Source organism: Branchiostoma floridae, chromosome 15 (genome assembly GCF_000003815.2).
Source record: "Branchiostoma floridae strain S238N-H82 chromosome 15, Bfl_VNyyK, whole genome shotgun sequence".
In the NCBI taxonomy this organism is placed as follows: Eukaryota; Metazoa; Chordata; class Leptocardii; order Amphioxiformes; family Branchiostomatidae; genus Branchiostoma; species Branchiostoma floridae.
The window spans coordinates 4,722,345-4,740,998 of NC_049993.1; the positions used below are offsets into that span (position 1 = coordinate 4,722,345).

At 41.3% G+C, this 18,654-nt stretch overlaps 1 protein-coding gene across 1 annotated transcript in view; it reads right to left on the reverse strand.

Annotated features, from left to right (window-relative positions):
• The window catches only part of LOC118432547 (nuclear pore complex protein Nup155-like), a gene marked incomplete in the record, with an annotated part of 32,662 nt that extends 14,179 nt beyond the window's left edge, over nt 1–18,483 (reverse strand). The window contains 22 exon segments of the mRNA XM_035844167.1: nt 342–473; nt 1,058–1,117; nt 1,317–1,450; nt 2,080–2,302; nt 2,994–3,048; nt 3,287–3,446; nt 3,788–3,865; nt 4,156–4,255; nt 5,369–5,542; nt 6,079–6,249; nt 7,664–7,764; nt 8,550–8,702; nt 8,936–9,033; nt 9,697–9,862; nt 10,234–10,339; nt 11,903–12,063; nt 12,913–13,005; nt 13,648–13,718; nt 13,842–13,938; nt 15,192–15,329; nt 16,171–16,311; nt 18,312–18,483. Of these exon segments, the coding sequence (XP_035700060.1) occupies nt 342–473; nt 1,058–1,117; nt 1,317–1,450; nt 2,080–2,302; nt 2,994–3,048; nt 3,287–3,446; nt 3,788–3,865; nt 4,156–4,255; nt 5,369–5,542; nt 6,079–6,249; nt 7,664–7,764; nt 8,550–8,702; nt 8,936–9,033; nt 9,697–9,862; nt 10,234–10,339; nt 11,903–12,063; nt 12,913–13,005; nt 13,648–13,718; nt 13,842–13,938; nt 15,192–15,329; nt 16,171–16,309 (2,610 nt within the window).
• Nucleotides 18,484–18,654: the final 171 nt, after the last annotated feature.

Here is an 18,654-nt window from a genome sequence, read left to right on the forward strand (position 1 = left end):
TTTATGTTCGCGGTTTCACAGTGACTGCTTCACAGTGAACTCAAAAACACCACGAAAGTTCTTGTCCCATTGTCTAAGCACTACATGTACATGTACATACAATAAACTGTGCAGTATTATGATGTAATGGAGACATCCGTTACGACAAATACGCACAAATACTTAAAGCAGAAATTGGACCCAATCTTTGAACACATTTATCAAGAAATGTATTGTATGTGACTAAAGCACTACTAGTACATAATAGCACACACAAAACCACCATTCTATTTTATCCCAACAGCAAAATTAAATCCCTGCAAACTTAAATGCATTTACAGTAAGTTGAAAGGAAAGCAGACCTTAGAGCAGACTGCGTCCTCAGTGCTGTAGAGAGAGGGACAGACCTCCCTCAGACGAGAGCTGATGGCATCTGTTGTAGCATCGTCACCAAGGTAACGGTTGATCAAACAGGTGATGAGAGCACTCAGGATCTAATGAAGGGTAACAGGAAATAAATAAGGGCTAAAATAAATAAATCAATGCTATGAGATGTGGGGAAACTTTCCATAACAAGCACTAGACTTTGGCATCACTGTTTAACTATAGGTAGCCAATTAGATTTGTCCTACCAAGATATGATCAAACTTAGCTAAGACTAACTATACAATTTTCACTTAGGCCACACCAATTTAATGTCTTGGTTCACGGATTCGCTCGCTCCTATTTTTTGGGGAAAAAAATAAAAATAAAAATTACCACTCAGCAAATTTTCACCATTAATGAAACCATTCACCAACTTTCTGGTGTAGAAAATTGGCCTTTATATTATAAGCTCCTAAAGTGTGGGTACAGGTGCTGTTACTGTACAAGAATAGTGTTTTTGTACTTTTTTCAAGCTGAAAACTTTTTTCTTTGTGTTTTGGATTAGCCGTTTCCTTTACCCCAACCATTTTACAATCTTTATTTTTATTTTTATTTCGCCCTCTCGCTCCATATTTTTTTAAGAAAAAATCCGTGAACCAAGAAATTAAATTGGTGTGGCCTTAGTAATGAACAAAATACAAATTCTCCTAACCTCCTTTCCATTCACAATCACATCCCTGAATCGCAGACCACGGAGTTGGTTTTGCATCTCCTGGTAAAGAAAATTGTCACATAAAGAACAATTAGTGGAAACAAGAAACAAGAAACCTTACAAAAACTAAAGTGAAATTCAAAGTGAAATTCAGCATATATCTAGTATGTACATATCTGAAACTCTGATAGTTGCGCAATGTGAGCCATAAGTAAATAAAAAAGTTGACCCAAAAGATATAAAAACTTGCAGGGCTCACCTTAGGTAACCCAGCAGCTACCACCTGGAAGGGGTGCTCACACAGCGCCCTCCACAGTCCCAGCACCTCACATGTCCGATGTACCAACTGTTGTACCTGCACAAGGGAGGCCTTCTCTGCACCCTGGGCCTCAGCTGGAAATACACAACAAAAAGGGCTCAGATCTCACACTACACACAGATTGATACAAATAGAAGGAAAAAAAATAGTGTTAGGCCTAGAAAAAAAAGTGTTGTGTTTCCTGTTTCAGCCCTGAAAAAATTAGGGTCGGTAGGTAGGGATAAACTTTTTTTTTTTTGTATTCTTTTTTAGGCTGGCCAAAACTCTAGTGATACATATTTCAATACAGTTGAACAAAGTAAACTGAAATGCATGCGGACACTTGTCTTTTAATGTCAAACTTTAATTTTGTGCGTGATAGATACATTTATCCTTCATTAGACAGGACAAGCAGTGTTTTACTTCAATAGGAAGCAGGCTGAATAAAAATTCTAAGTGGAAGCTATGTGACTCCACTGCCCACCCCAAAAAAGTCTAGGGTTGGCAGGTTTTTTTAGGGTAGGTAGGGAAACAGGAAACACAACATTTTTTTTCCTAGGCCTTATTACACCTTTGATTATAGCAGACAAGCTACTACTCCAAAAGCTGGGTAAGTCAAAACAGTGAGGACTGGGGCTATGACCTTTTGCTCAAGAAGCATAGTTGGACTATGCATGCAATATAATAATAATGATTCTTTTTAAAAAAATGGAGCTATTCTTACTCTGATACTTCCTCTGCAGCTGCTGCTGCACCTGGCCAGCACCTGACACACCCGCGTCTGGCCGCAGGAATCCCAGCATCCTCTGGTGGATGTTGCGAGGCGATCCGAACCCGTTGGCGGCGGCGGGACCCGAGGAGAGCGCGTTCTTCTCCATGAAGTCTCTCAGACCTCTCAGCTCGTCCAGGACCCAACCCAGCCCCTCACCTGTTACTGTACTGCACAACTGGGGGGAAAAAGCATGATTACAACCAGAAAAACAACTCATACTGTAAATGCAGAAATGTTCGCGGTGGATTAATGTTCGCGGTTTTCGCGGTGACCACTTCACCGCAAATTTAAAACCACCGCGAATATTATTCTATCATGATATTAGATTGCAGTCTATGGTGTTACCGCGAAATTAAATCCACCGCGAAAAGTTCTTTTTCCCGCTACCGCGAAATTAAATCCCCGCGAACTTTAATACATTTACAGTATTCTTGTAACTGGGAATTTGGAAAACCTAACAATGCCTTGCGCCAGTGCAATGGTCTAGTGGGTAGAGCGCTCGCCTTACATTCGGTAGGTCTTAAGTTCGATCCCCAGCCGAGTCATACCAAAGACTTTAAAAATTGGTATATGCTGCTTTCTCTGCTTAGCACTCAGCATTCGGAAAGCGTATGGAAGTTAAACACACACCACTACCTGTGGACTAGCCCCCTGCTGTCATGTATGCACAAAGTTGTGTGGCTCAGGGCTACTGAAACAGATGGGCACTGCCCTATGCACCATCTGGTGCAAGGAGAACTTTCACTAACTTAACTTTTATATCAATCTGTTGCTCACAGCAGAAGTCAAATGAAAGTAAAGAGTTCTCCATCTTTGTGCAATCAATGCAACATTTGTACAAAAAAACAATGCAGTAATTTAATCACCATTTGTTGGCCTTGCTGTTTGGTCTCGAACACCACCTGACTCTCCCACAGTGGCCTGAAAAACGGTACATTATCATTTAGGCAGAACTTGAGATACATGCAGGGAATTATAATAGTTATTGGATCCAAAGATTTTAATAAAATTGTGAATCTAAAAACTTGAATTCTTTCTAGCAGCCCACAAAAAATAATATGTCCAAATTTTGCCAGCCTTTTAAACATTGTAGCCATTTGGCACAGACCTTTCTCCCTGAAATGAAATGATTAGACAGAAGTGATGTAGCTGAACCCACCCCAGAATCCTGGCCATGTACAGACAGATGCCATTGTGTTTCCCCGAGAACTTCACCTCTGGACCAATAGCTGTGCTGCTGGGGTCAGGTGACCTGAAGGGGAGCTGCTGATTGGCTGGTGTGGATGTCACAAATGCAGAGGGTGTGCTCTGGAACAGTGCTGAGGAAAACATTGACAGACAAGTGATTAAAACCAAATATTCATAAAGAATCATGAAACTAAAAGAAAATTCTTGTTCAATGTCACCAAAGCTCAAGCAACTGGATATAATTTTCAAACAGTTTCAGACAGCATCCACTGTCTTTCGTCAGTGACACTGAGGATGGCTGGTTGAAGTTCCATTTCAATCCTATTTCTTCCTTTCCACAAGGCCTTAAAACTACTTAGAATCCCAAATTTCAGTTCTACACTTATTCTGACAAACTTTCAAAGTCCAGGTCCAACACTACTGATGACACAACCACCTGTAGAGCTAACAACAACATGAGCACCTGACGCACCTGAGGAGGCAGCAGGTGTCTGCAGACCTGGCACAGGGCTGGGTGCACCTGGCATGGGGCTTGGGGACATCCCTATGTCTAGATAAACATGCACATAAAATGAGAATTTTCCTCCACAATAATAATACTTCTACAGCTCAACTCACAATTAAGAGGTCTATTTTTTAAAAATCTTGTTAGTCATGGAAAGGTTAATAACTAATTGAAATTGAGCATGAAAAGAGATTGTTTTAAGTGTGTACAATAATATTATATGAAAGTTGGCTATTCTGTTATCATGTTGACTTGACATGTTCAGGACCTGGTTACTCAAACAATGTAGATGATATCAGTATGTATTATGAGGTAAAGAGTATTAAATCCACCACCTGGAAGTTGCCCCATGTTAGTGATGTCTGGAGCCACAGGGAAGGCAAACTGGGCCTCACCCCCAAACCTGAAGAACGCTCGAGTTGCCCACTCTGATACCTGCAAGGAAATAAATAGTCTAACTGTTACTCTGTCTGTTACAGAGGTACATGATAATATCATTTGAAATGGCTTAATCATCAACTGATCAAGGATTGACCTCAACTGATGTCAGGATTGAAATTTAGCACAAAGTTCAAAGTTTTGTTGCAGACTTTCCTAAGTATCCCAGAAGTGTCTCAAAAGGAAATTACAACTGTCTCAAAGCTTGGATTATCCAAAACATTTTTTTGCTCAAAAAAGCTGGTACTATAATAAAGTCCAATAATACTTTTTTTCTATACTGTTGTACCTAGAAGAGACTTGGCTACGAGTTCAGTCTTGTCAGCGCAACAGACATGTAATTCTTCAAATGTCCTTAAGTACGCACATCCAGTTGTCCTAAGCCACATTTTGGTGGGCACTGGCCATTCCCTGTTATTGTACAGCAAGTATGAGGCAGATTGCACAGGATGTGTATGATTGTAACGGAACGTGTCGATAGAACACGGTGGAGCGTAGCAAACGGAGTTCCAGAACGAATAGAACGTTACCCGTATCTTATGGAAATAAAGGAGAGTTTGGTTTGATCGTCTCACAAGACAGACGTGTCGTCAATTCATCCGACTAGTTGTTATATTCAACATGATCTTTACATGTTAAAGGCAAGATCAAGGAATGAAATAAGTCAAGGAATAACAGTTAGGTAGACATAGGGCCTAGGAAAAAAAATGTTGTGTTTCCTGTTTCAGTCCTGAAAAAATTAGGGTCGGTAGGTAGGGGATATTTTTTTTTTTGTAATTTTTTTTAGGCTAGCCAAAAATCTAGTGATACATATTACAATACAGTTGAACAAAGGAAACTGAAATGCATGAGGACACTTGTCTTTCAATGTCAAACTTTGATTTTGTGCACAATAGATACATTAATCCTTCATTAGATAGGACAAGCAGACTGTTTTTACTTCAATAGGAAGCAGGCTGAATAAAAATTCTAACTGGAAGCTTTGTGACTCCACTGCCCACCCAAAAAAAAGTCTAGGGTCGGCAGGTTTTTCTAGGGAAGGTAGGGAAACAGGAAACACAACATTTTTTTTCCTAGGCCTTAGGTAGACATAGGTGTCTAAACTCTGACCTCCTGGTCGCTGGCAGCCTTGGAGCAGGCTAAGATCAGACAGGTGGCGCAGGCCTGCTCGTCTTTCAGCAGCTTGAAGAAGGCTTCCACCTCCTCACAGTCTGGTCCACCGTTGCTTAGCAACAACTGCCTCAGCTGGTCAACCGGTCGCAGCTGGTTCAGCAAGTAGCTTCCCTGTGGTAAGAAAGGTAAAACAAATCAAGCATACTGTAAATGTTTTTAAGTTCGCGGGGATTTAATTTCGCGGTAGCGGGAAAAAGGACTTTTCGCGGTGGATTTAAGTTCGCGGTAACACCATAGACTGCAATCTAATATCATTATAGAAAAATGTTCGCGGTGGTTTTAAATTCGCGGTGAAGTGGTCACCGCGAAAACCGCGAACATTAATCCACCGCGAACATTTCTGCATTTACAGTATTTAAAACAGATACAGGGTGAAATTCTACAGCTAGATAAGAAATATGAACAGTTAACAAAGGAATTTAAGTCCATGCATATTATATATCTTGGAACTATGATGCAACTGAAAAACGCTGTAAACTTGTAAACGCATGTTTTAAGAAGTTTTGAAGACATAGATGGGATATAGCTTAATCTTTTGTCTTATTTGGGTGTTTTTTTTAGCAAATGCTGAGCCTGAATGTGTAATAAAGTTCATTGTCATTATAACACTTGTCACTCAAAATCATTTTTTTTTAAAGAATACCCACCTGTGCACTGAGCACCACGTATCTCTTAGGAGGTAACCAGTGTTGGTTCACTACAACTGGAGGGATGGACTTGGGGGGAGGAGTTCCATTTTTGGGCCCAAAGATCCCAAAGTCTTCCACGTCTGACACCTCTGTTAGAACCCAAGTCCTCCCGTCAATACCAAGAGTGACCTATTCACAAGTGGGCAACATTGTTGGAAATCAAAATTATTTCATATTTGAGGATTCTTGTGAATTGAGCATACCTATCATTAAAGGGGCATTCCAATCCGCACGGGAGTGTTATTTTCCGATAGATATTAATCTTAGGAAGTGATAACTGCATACTACTTCACATTATACGATTAAGTACCCAGTTGCTCCACATGCCTCAAAAGCATTCAGTCTTCTACTAAACTCCCCAAGTACCTTCTAATTGAATCAATCCTATGGCTGAATACAATGCAAAACTTTTAGGTAAGGTTACAAAACTAATTTCAGGTTCGCTAAGAAATCTTGTTCTTGTATTCTTTGCTATCTTATGAGCAATTTGCCTTCTCGGTTTGCTTAGCGAACCTCACTTATTCCGAAAATATGTACAATAAACACAGTGTCTATACGTATAGGGAATGCATGGGTAGGGTCTGCATGGGTTTAGTGAGTGTCATTATTGTACACATCACGTAATTCATCCCAAGGTGAATTCCACAAAATACGGCTGATTATGTATTCATTGCCACATTATCTATTGGAAAACAAAACTCCCTTCTGGAGTGGAATGCCCCTTTAAAGGGAAGTGATAGCAAATAAGAATAACAACAAGTTCAGTTCAGATCAGTTCATCCTCGTAAGAGGTGCCATTAATGATATCCGACCATGAATCTCTATCATTTTTTTTTTTTTTTATTTACTTAGAGGTCACCGCAAAACAAGGCTCATGGAGCCACTCAAGCGTTTTGGGTTACATTACTGAATTGTGAAGAGAGATGTTTGTTTACCCTTAATTTAAACAGTTTCATATCTAGCATGGCGGCTAGCAGGTTGTGGTAACAACAAAACAACACATATCTACAATATTATGATAACAGGGTGCTGATAGAATACATATTATAGATGGTTAAACATTTATCACCAAAAGTTGTGGGAGAAATATGTATTTTAACCTCCATGGTACACCGTCGACAGATGAAAACGTTTACCAAGACAGAATGTAGTTTTAAAAAAGGGTCAGGGTTGAACAAGTTTTCTAAAATCCACTTGTCCAATCGGGCAAGCACATAAAAAATGTACTTGCCCGAACCAATTTTTCACTTGCGCAAAATTCAAATGTCACTGTTACTAGTTTATGCATTTTCACTTCCAGCAATGGAATTATCTGTAGACAATTGCTTGATGTCATGACTGTAAAAAGTAACAAGTACATCAAAATTGCACTAAAATCAATGGAAAAATCTTACTTGCCCGATCGGACAAGTGGGGTAGGTCATGCACTTGCCCGAACAGCACTTTCACTTGCCCTGGACAATAGGGCTAGTGGACTTGTTTATCCCTGAAGGTATTGAAGTCCTAAATGTAAGGTCAAGATTCATAGGTCATACCAACTGACCTGTGTCTCCATGAGAGGGATCTGGAAGGGGAAAGTGTCCGTACTCAGGCACCACAACATGTCTGAGTCTTCCGCCTGAGAGGAGGCCAGCAATGTGGAACCTACAAGGTACATGATAGTAGTATATCAGGAGCTTACTCAATAATTTTTGGAGGTGGCAGAACCAAGTACATTCCCTTACAACAACTTCACAACAACTCACCTCAACAAGACTTGCGCATTATCATGGAAACTCATCTGTGTTGGTAGTAATCATAGAACAATACTTAACTTTCTTTCAACAAAAGGGTATTACTATTACATGGATCTAATACTTAAAAGTAGATTTCTTTGGTGAAAGGTTTGTGTAGACAACACTCTTCTCTATTTTTTTGTCAACTTTCTATTATACATTATATTGAAATGATCTTCCAGAAGCTACATTCTTTTTTTTTTAAGTCCTGGAAGGAAGTTCAACTTTGTTTCAATGCTATTCACTAAAACAGTCCTACAAAAGCACCATGCAGGGTTGTAGCCAGCACCTGTCCTTCAGTCCTTTGAAGGAATTTTGCAGCTGGGGACTGAAAAAAGTTTTCCCCATTCCGTCCCCTGGGACAGACAAAAGTTGATACATGTATGTAAAGATATGAATAAACTGAAACCCATGTGTTCTTCTTCACGAAAACAGATGCCATTGAACAGCTTAGTCTACAATCAAAATTTGCACCTCAAAATGCAGGAAATAGTATTTCAAAAGGTCTAGATTTCAAAATTTTCTGGGACCCAGACTCCCTAGAAATGACGCGCAACGTCACGCCCTGCCTTCGGTGCTCGATAGGATTCCCATTCAAAATCAAGGGGACTGAAAATGATTTCAGGCTGGCTACAACCATGGCACCATGTCTACCTTTCCCATAGAAGGCAGAGTGGATGTTGGTTGGTCTCTGAGGTGCAGCGGTAGCAGTAAACCCAGGAGGCAGGCGGACATGCACCAGGGCCAGGATACTGGGGCGGGCCTGGGGCTGGTTAAAGTAGCTGGTCGTAAAATACAACCGCACTCCTGGACGAACAACAAAACAAACATGTTAGGGATACACTAAGTCTAAGGAAATATCATGCATTCAGTACAAATTCAACATCACATTTGTATCAATACAAATTATACTTGTCAAGGACACATTGCGTTTATTACTTTTTTCGTCAGTTTCTATTATACTAATTTATAGTCTGTTTTTCTCTTCCTAGGTGTTCAACATAATGCTGCATTGCAATTAGAAGACTTTGCTACCTGACCTGTTTGAGTTACAGCTACCAGGTGTATGTTGGTAGAGTCTGTATTGGGAACAGCGGAGATGTGCACAATAGACTTGAAGTTGGACCTGTCAATGGTGCTGTAGGAAAAAAATTGTTGTCAACTAGGTTCCATCACAGTAAAAAGACTGTCACACATGACTGGCATCGACTCATATCAAACTTCACTTCTTATAAGAATCATTTCATACTGCTACTGTCTATTATCAGATGAATAGGTAAAGTTCTCAGAAAAAAAAATATACAAAATACAGGATCCAGAGATCATTTGAACAAAAGTGACGAAACTAGAACTTAAAATGGAATTTTCAAGGAATGACCCTCCAACTAGTAATACTACTAACATACTGATACTGTACATATGTTGCTGACTTTCACAATGGTTTCACCAGGGCTCTAGCCAGCTCGAAATTTTTTTCCGTCACCCAATTCCCATTGTCGCGAAAACACTATTCCTAGAGTTAGGGAGACTGAACTGAGACCTTGAAAAACGGGTTTTTAATGAGATTATTGTATGCGAAAGGGCGCCGACACACATTGTCAACAATCATAACAATAGCAAAACAAACAGCGTGTGGCTTTTACGGCCGTGGACGGCGTCCCCAAGCCGCCTGTAGCTTCCACCAAGGATTTTTGTCTGTCAAGGTTGACGGATTGGTTTTAAAATTTTTCCGTCACATGCAGCAAATTTCCGTCAATTGACGGGAAAACGGACGCTGGCTAGAGCCCTGTGTTTCACGTACCTGGCTATCCTTGCTGCATACTGTACAATAGTGGACTGGTTCATCCAGGAGACCCGCCCCATGGCCGTCCCATCAGCACCAAGGTCAAACACTCCCAGGGTGCCCTTCTCTGTCCGTGTGTACAGGACATGGCGGCTGTCGTCTACCTCAATCTGCACTATTGGGTCTACAGGGAATATATCAAAGGAAATCAGAACAACTTGGTGCTGTGCTTCTTTCACTAGAGGCTAACTTTGCTACCATTATCACTAGATATGTGATAGAATGGTAAAGCTTATGGTCTAAGACTCTATATACAATTACAGTAATATCAAGTATGGTAAGGTACAGGCTAAGCAACCCTTTTTGGTTTCAAAACAACGACAGCAAAACAGTACAAGACAAGCTATTCAAAGTCTCCTAACACACTATCAGTATATCTACATGTAAACCTTTCCTCAGGACTTGACAGTTCACAATATGTACCAAGACACATACTTCTAGTTTGACCATATCTTTATACATTCATATAAAAGCCCGAGGTTGTTAACAACATACCTTCTTCTGAGAATGAGAAAGTGAGGAAGGAAGGCACCAGGAAGGACAGGGAACTCATAGAATGGTTCAGCTTCTTACAGCGCCTACTGAACCAACCCTCCTCTGCCTGAAACATACAACATAACCACACAATCAATCAAGAGCTAGAGTAAACCATGTAGAGGGAAGTGGCCTACAATTTATTTATCTTTATTTATTTATTTGCCAATGATACAACTCATTACACGGATCTGCCTAGGCAGCTTTGGGCTGGTAGCGGCAGATCCACAGAGATACAGATGAACATATATCATCGGTCGACATCGTCGTGATCGCACATGTTCGCACATGTTTATACACGACGGGGTTATACCGCCCCTTACGGGGTGACATACCCTTTCATATGCGCCAGGTCTCCCGTCCGGGTGAATGATGTAAATCACCGTGAGCCGAAGCTAGGTACTCATTTTCACCTGAGTATAGTGAGGAAAGCCGTGTAAAGTGCCTTTCCCAAGGGCACAAGATCGGTAACACGGCAGGCGGATTCGAACCCGCAACCTCTCGGTCACGGGGCGAACACGGTCCCACTGCGCTACGCGGTCCCACCGCACCACAATGTACATGTCCGAGTTAACAGTGTTTGAAGACACGTGATGAAGGTTAGACTTCCAGGTAATAAGATACTCCAAATAGCAATTACTCAAGCAACTGAAAATGATTTGGGAAATGGTCAGATGTCTCAGGCAGAATCCACTAAAGCTCGTCAGTGACACTACCTTTCATCAGTGATCAGGCTTTTAGCTAGGATTTTATAATAGGGAGGCCAAACTTACTGGTGAGTCACGGTAAGTGACTATTGTAGGGGGTCTGGGGGCATCCCGCTTCCATGGTGCAGAGTTTTTGATGATTTTAAGTTAAAATAGTGCATTCTAAGGTTTCCCAAGTGGCAAAAATACTGTTCCAGAGGTCACAGTAGAAGGTTGTGACCACAGATGACCTGGAAGCATCCCTGGTCAATCAGAATTTCATGCTTGTCATGGATTTTCTCCCCAGTATAGGGCATCCAGGGGCATCAAATTTCTTCTTATTCTAAGAAAAGTGCATCCAGATGACGCGTTGATGCATGCCTGGCTAAAAGCCTGTCAGTGATACTGTGTCACATTGTCACTGATGAAAGGTAGTGGATTCTGCTCGAAATGTTTGACCATTTCCAAAATCATATCCAGTCGCTTGAGTAATTGCTATTTGGAGTATTTGAAAATATATCTTGTGAAATATTGATTCAACTTCCATACTGAGATTTTCCTCAAAAACTGGTAACTAGTATGCAGGGCTCGAAATACTTTTTTCTGCATACCTGCACTGGTGCAGGTAGCATTGAAAATTACCTGCACCAGACAAATTTTACCTGCACCACTATGAATTTAGGAAGTATGGATCATACTAAAATTGTTCAGGAACTATTGCTATTTTTTTAGTTATACTTTATAAGTGGAAACAGTCAAGGCAGCTAATTACAATCCAGATACACCTACATCATACTATATATGGGACATTTATCTATAAAACCCAGCACATGGACCAGCGCAGGTTAGGTGCAGGTAGACACCAGAAATACCGGCACAGATCCAATTTTACCTGCACTAAGGTGCATATGCAGGTGGTATTTCGAGCCCTGAGTATGCCTTACCTGGTAGACTATTTCATACAGGCAGCCGTCCTTCCCAGCCAGGAAGATCCGACCCTTGTCTGTTCCCACCACACTCAGGATGTAGGTGTTGTCAGAGGGGATGGAGAACAGGGGGTCTGGCAACAGGTGCATCTCTGCATACTGGTTTCCAGGTGCTGCACCTGCGGACACAGAAACACCTGTATCACATGCATGGCAACCTATAATGTTTGACTCCAGTCAAAATCAATATCTATGGGAAACACGGTCTCTCTTCTGGAGTTTAGGACTCCTTACTATCAAGCGACTACTGTCAGTGGCAGTGACAGGCCTTTATTGTGGTGACAGGCCATAGGGGCATGTTCGGGCATGACGCACCCGCCATGACACACGAGTCAGTGGTAGGAGGAACCCCTTGCATCCTTGGTCGGAAGTCCTCCTAGGAGATGGAAACTCCAAATAATAAACCTGCATCTGCTGGGGCCGTCTTACGTGGCAAAACAGTTCTGTCCCTGTAGGACTTAGTGCGCCAGTAGACGAGAGGGTGGAGAAGGAAGTGCACACCCCTCCTTCACCTTAAAAAGTCACGTGCAGGCCAGGCAGACTGGTCGTCTAATCAACCTGTCTGCCTACCATTGATCTTCGGATACGAAGAAACAGCCATCATCAAGCGACTACAATATACATTCCATCAGTGTCATGTTATCCTGATATTGTATGTATATGTTATTTTGTTGTTATTTTTCACATCTTCAACAAGATAACTATCAAAGGACTCTTTACTTCTTTTTGTCTCTGTAGACTAGACAGAGGACTAAGCTACTTTTATGTATAAAAATGAACATATTGAGTTTCACAGACACAAGCAAGTACAACTACAATGATTAAAAACTTAAATTCTTCTAAAACACACGTTTCCAAAAGCAAAGCTATAGATTTGATCACGGACATTATATACATGACTGTATGTGTCCTTGATTTGACTATCTATCCTAGAATTCCCATTGAAGATGGTTGAGCTGGTCATGTACCTTCAGGAGAGTTGGCAAAGCTGACTCCCAGGAGAACAATGTCCACTGGAGTGGTCAGGCACAGGAGGAACTTGATATGTGGCTGGAATATACCTAGACGTGTGGAGTAAAAATATGGCAAAGGCCATTAGCAGTAGAACCTAAACTCTCAAAATGACGACCACTGACATTGTTAGACAAATACAATGACCTACATGAAATTTGTAGTGTAACTTTCGTAGTGTAAGGCCACACCAATTTAATTTCTTGGTTCACAGATTTTTTCATCAAAAATATGGAGCGAGAGGGCGAAATAAAAATAAAAATTGTAAAATGGTTGGGGTAAAGGTAACGGCTAATCCAAAACATAAAGAAAAAAAGTTGTACAGTAACAGCACCTGTACCCACACTTTAAGGAGCTTATGATATAAAGGCCAATTTGCTACACCAGAAAGTTGGTGAATGGTTTCATCAATGGTGAGAATTTGCTGAGTAGTAATTTTTATTTTTATTTTTTTTTTCCAAAAAATAGGAGCAAGCGAATCCGTGAACCAAGAAATTAAATCGGTGTGGCATAAAGTTCGTATTTCATTCATCTATTTACTTATCATTAATCCCACTCTACTGATGGTGACTTAGTTTTGGAATACTCATTTAATTCTAAGTACTGAAGGTATTCTGTCAGAAACCAGGGTGAAACAAATAACCATATTTTAGTTTGCTGTATTGTTTTCTCTCTGTACACGTCTGACTCACCTGGTTTTGGTTTGACCAGACCTGCACTAAGAATGGTTTCATTTAGCCCATCAAAGTAGGCCAAGTCACTCCTGCGGGAGAAACGAGAAGACAAAGTCTAAATACAGTAGTGCGTCAATCAACGAAGCCAGTATTTGATCAAATCACAGATCCATGTTAAAACACATAACAGCTGAATTGAAATCAGAATTTACCCGTCCTCATAGTTCCACACGAAGATGTCGCTGTCAATTGTCAGCCACGCCCTGCTGATCTCTGGGAACACTCCCATCATGCAATTGCACTGCATGCCTGTAAAATCTGGTTAAGTGGCAACACACCTCCAGTCCAATTCCAGTTCTACATGTTCTCAGCTTTGTACATAAACCCATGCTATTGGTACTAAAAACTGTCGCTACCAGGCTTTTAGCTAGGATTTTATAATAGGGAGTCCAAACTTATTGGTGAGTCGTGGTAAGTGACTATTGTAGGGGCGTCTGGGGGCATCCTGAAGCTCCCACCTTCCATGGTGCAGAGTTTTTGATGATTTTAAGTTAAAACAGTGCATTCTAAGGTATCCTAAGAGGCAAAAATACTGTTACAGATGTCACAGTAGAAGACTGTGACCACAGATAACCTGGTAGCATCCCTGGTCAATCAGAATTTCATGCTTGTCAGAGGATTTTCTCCCCAGTATAGGGCGTCCAGGGGCATCAAATTTCTTGTTATTCTAAGAAAAGTGCGTCCAAATGACGCGTTGACGCATGGCTGGCTAAAAGCCTGGTCGCTACACCTACATACTTATTTGTTACTGCTAGAGATCAAATTTATCATAGTTTATTTGCATTTGAAAGTGAAAGGGCTGATCGAGCAAGTAAGATTTTTCCATGAGATTTTTATCTACTTGTTGCTTTTCACAGTCATGTCATCAAGCATTGTTCAACACAAAAAAAGTAGCGCCAATAATAAAAGGTTTCCATTGCTGGAAGTGAGCATATGTTTTTAGAAAATGTTATTTGTTAAAATTAGATTTCAGGCACGTGACCAGTTGGTTTGGGCAAGTAAATTTTTGCGCTTGCCTGATAGGACAAGCAAGGATAAACAAGTCCATTAGCCCGATTGTCCCGCCCAAGTAAAAGTGCTGTTTGGGCAAGCAGACTTACTTCCCCACTTGTCCGACGGGCAAGTAAGAATTTCCAGATGTGACCCGCTCAAATTACCACTGAGTGTGACAGCACATGGGGCTGAATGCCTGCCTATATTGACCATGTCATTTTTAAGCCAGTAGCGACATCGATTTTGTTGTTGTTGCTGTCCTCGTTTAACGTCTGTTATTTCGCTAGACGTGGTCTCTTAACAAAAATGAAAATTTATGAAAGTGAAACTACATAGAAAAATGTAATTTAAATTTCGGGCAAGTGAAAATTTGGTTTGGGCAAGTAAATTTTTAATGTACTTGCCCGATAGGACAAGTGAATTTTTGAAAACCCTGTGTCTAACCCTGACAAGCACATTTCAGTAAACTTGTTGAACTCTGCCAGTTTTTTTAACATGTTGAAGGATACGGCTGAACTGTTCGACCAGCTCTGGTGGGAGAGGCACCCTCCTGACAGGGCTGAGGAGAGGCAGGTTAGCCAGGGCTGGGTGGAGGGTTGCCAGGGCAGGGTAGTCCAGCTCACTCACACCACTCATACTGGGCGCTCCTGTGGGACAGAGAATCAACAACCAAGTTATACATCAATAATCAATCCAATCCATGTTATGATTTTATGCGTCATTGAAGGTAGCCTGGTTACCAAACCCCAGCCCGACCTCAAGTATCTATCGTGCAGGGGTCTGGCCGGATGGGATAGGAACTCTTCTCAATTTTGCACCTTATAGTGGGCAAAAAACCCCACCAATAGAACAACACAGGATCAGCAGGAGGTAATTACACCCCTGCCATGATTGGTTCAAGACCCCCAACTGTACTTTTTGAATCCATAACGTAGCTGATTCGCTACTGTGATAGCCTGCTGACCAACTGTGGTGTGTTGTAGCTGGCTACCTGTGGTGAGAGTGGTCATCAATCTTACTAATTCTTAGGTTCTCCTCCCACTGATCAACGGGCCTTCGAGAACCTTTCTACAGCCATCCTGCCAGACCCCAACACGAAAGATATATCTTGAGGTTGGGTTATGGAATCCAGGCTACATTGAAGGTTAAACATCCGGGTAATAAAATACACAACAGTTACTCAAGCAACTGGATAGCTGGGAAGGATTTTGGAAATGCTTTATTTTGTTATCATGATTTGAGCGATTGTGGTAGATTAACTACTAACTCAGTAACTGTAGAGAGTCCAATACTTTTGTAAGAAGCTTGTCATTTTGACCTAAATATCCTGCTAGCTGTCGCGCAACTTTATACTGAATTTCTGCTTTATATTAATTAAATTATTATAAGGCCTGTTGTAGGATAGTCTTCAGTTAGTTAGGCTCCCTTTACAGTAAGACAATTGGAGCCGTGTGAAAGGTAAAACAGAAGTCTGTGAGAGGAGCCCACCATGTGAGGCGACCCTCAGCAGGTCCGACAGGTCTCCATACTGCCTGTCCGCTATGATGTTCCTGTCGATCTGTTTCCCAGCAGCCTCCAGGGCCTCTTGTGCTGACGCCCCCGCTCCGCCCAGTCCAAGTGATGCCATATCTGAGAAACAATGTATGAATATATCTATAATATTTCTATTTTCATAGACAGAGGATCTTAATAATGTATTATTAATTATGGTCAATTTGCACGCAGGGTCTTCCTTTTACTGATGTGATGCACAGTGAATAGGATAAAAGGAGACTTATCTGTTATAATGTATAATAGTAATGGTTTTTCTGGTATGTATATGAAATATCACAAGTTCTTTACAAAAACAAAGATCTCAGCTTCTTTTGGGACGATTACCAAAATTATTTTATAATATGTGGTGCAAATTTTCCCAGGAAAAAGCCTGTCAGTGTGGTTGTATCACTTTGCTCGGACTTTCATCCAAAATCAGGCAAAATCTAAAGGTATAAACAACGTACGCAAGTATACCGAAGTCACGGGTTCCGCACTGGGCGCCCAGTGCGGAATTCGTGGAGAAAATGGCGTCGGCACTCGGGGCCCAGTGCGGAAGAAACTTCCGCACAGGAATTCCAGTGCGGAACGGCTTTGTTCGAGTGCTGAAGACCCGTCAGCACTGGAATTCCAGAGCTACACCTTGTCTCGGCACTCGTTTTCCAGTGCCGAACTCCGCCCAGCACTCGGTTTCTAGTGCCGAACTCCGCCCAGCACTCGGTTTCTAGTGCTGATCTCCGCTCAGCACTGGGTTTCTAGTGCGGAAGGGTGGTTCAAAGGTCGTTCAGCACTGGTTACCCAGTGCGGAGGTCATTGAGCACTGGATAACCGAGTGCCGATCTACCTAAGTCTCGGGTTCCGCACTGGGATTTCTAGTGCTCGGTGACTTTTCGGCACTAGAGGCCGAGTGCTAAGACCACTTCGGCACTAGAAGCCGAGTGCTACTATCATTTTAAGACCGTCAGCACTGGGTTTCCAGTGCTCGCGTCCAAATCGTTACTCAAAAACATAGTTGACATGCAGCAGCGCCTACTCACCTTCGGACTTACTCAGTATTTTAAATCAATTTTGCCCTAGTCTTGTCTCTGTCGGAACTCAAACAGCATGTGTGTATCATCGCATCGCTACATCCTACATGTATAACGTTATAGTGTTGTATATGATGACCTCATGTCAACAGTGTGTCAGCTTCGTTCCCTTTTTTTTTCTAAATTTCACGAAGATAAAATGCCAATAAATTACAGCTCCCTTTGTCGTGTTTGAGTTGCAGACTACTTTCAATCAAACGTTCGCATGCATCATTTCATTTTGTTGATGCGTGGCGGCTACAGACAGTTTAGACAGTTCTACTTTGGTCACGAAAAAAAACATTAATGTCTAAATAAGAAGATAATTGATATGTACTGTTCTTTGAAAACCCGACACGGATATTTCCTCCCATACGCAGCTTTCTCAGACTCAAGTCAAGGTGAACGTTTTGTTACACTTCTTTTATGTATTACATTTGTATATGTGTACCGCCTTTAACTGCCCGGAACTATAAATAACGTAACGGAGGCTGGCTGTCAGCACTCAGTTTCAAGTGCGGAATATTTGTCGTCACTTGTTTTCTAGTGCGGAATATTTGTCGTCACTTGTTTTCTAGTGCGGAATATTTGTCGTCACTCGTTTTCTAGTGCAGGATATTTGTCGTCACTAGTTTTCTAGTGCGGAAGGCAGTCTCAGCACTCGGTTTCTAGTGGTGAATCGGGGTTTTCAGTGCTGAAGTCGACTCACCACTGGACACCTAGTGCGGACGTAACTTCGGCACTAGACTTCTAGTGCGGAAGGCCCCTTCCGCACTAGACACCGAGTGCTGAGAGAGGAACCCGTGACTTCGGTAGTTTTGTACAACGTACACACATGCAATGTTTGACTTTCATAACAACAACAACATTCATATATCAAATCTTGATTAAATCATAACTCTTGTTTGTTTAGGTGTAACATTCCGTTCGGCTCAGTTTATAGTTTCAGTTTTCAGCATGTCCAGAAATTACATTTGTCTTTTCTTCCTCAACAAACGGCATATCTGAACTGAAAAAAATTACACATACCTTTCAAATGAAACACGTGGTCTATCAGATGCCTTAAACGTCACAGTAAATGTCAATATATCCAGCAAACGTAGTAAAAACCCTGACAAACCAAATTTTGAAAATTCAATCTAACTGGAAGCAGCCATTTTGCCCGCCATGTGTTACGTCAACACTTCTGCGCAGGTCAGTACGCAAGTTATACCATCATAGAAAGAAGGGGATGTCTTTGCAATACCTTGATAAACAATTTAAAAAGTTTACAATAATTGAGCAAAAAATGAGTAATAGTGTATACTATATAAATTAATTTTGAATGTATCATCCAGATTGATATTGATAATGAATGCGAATTAAAGTAGCA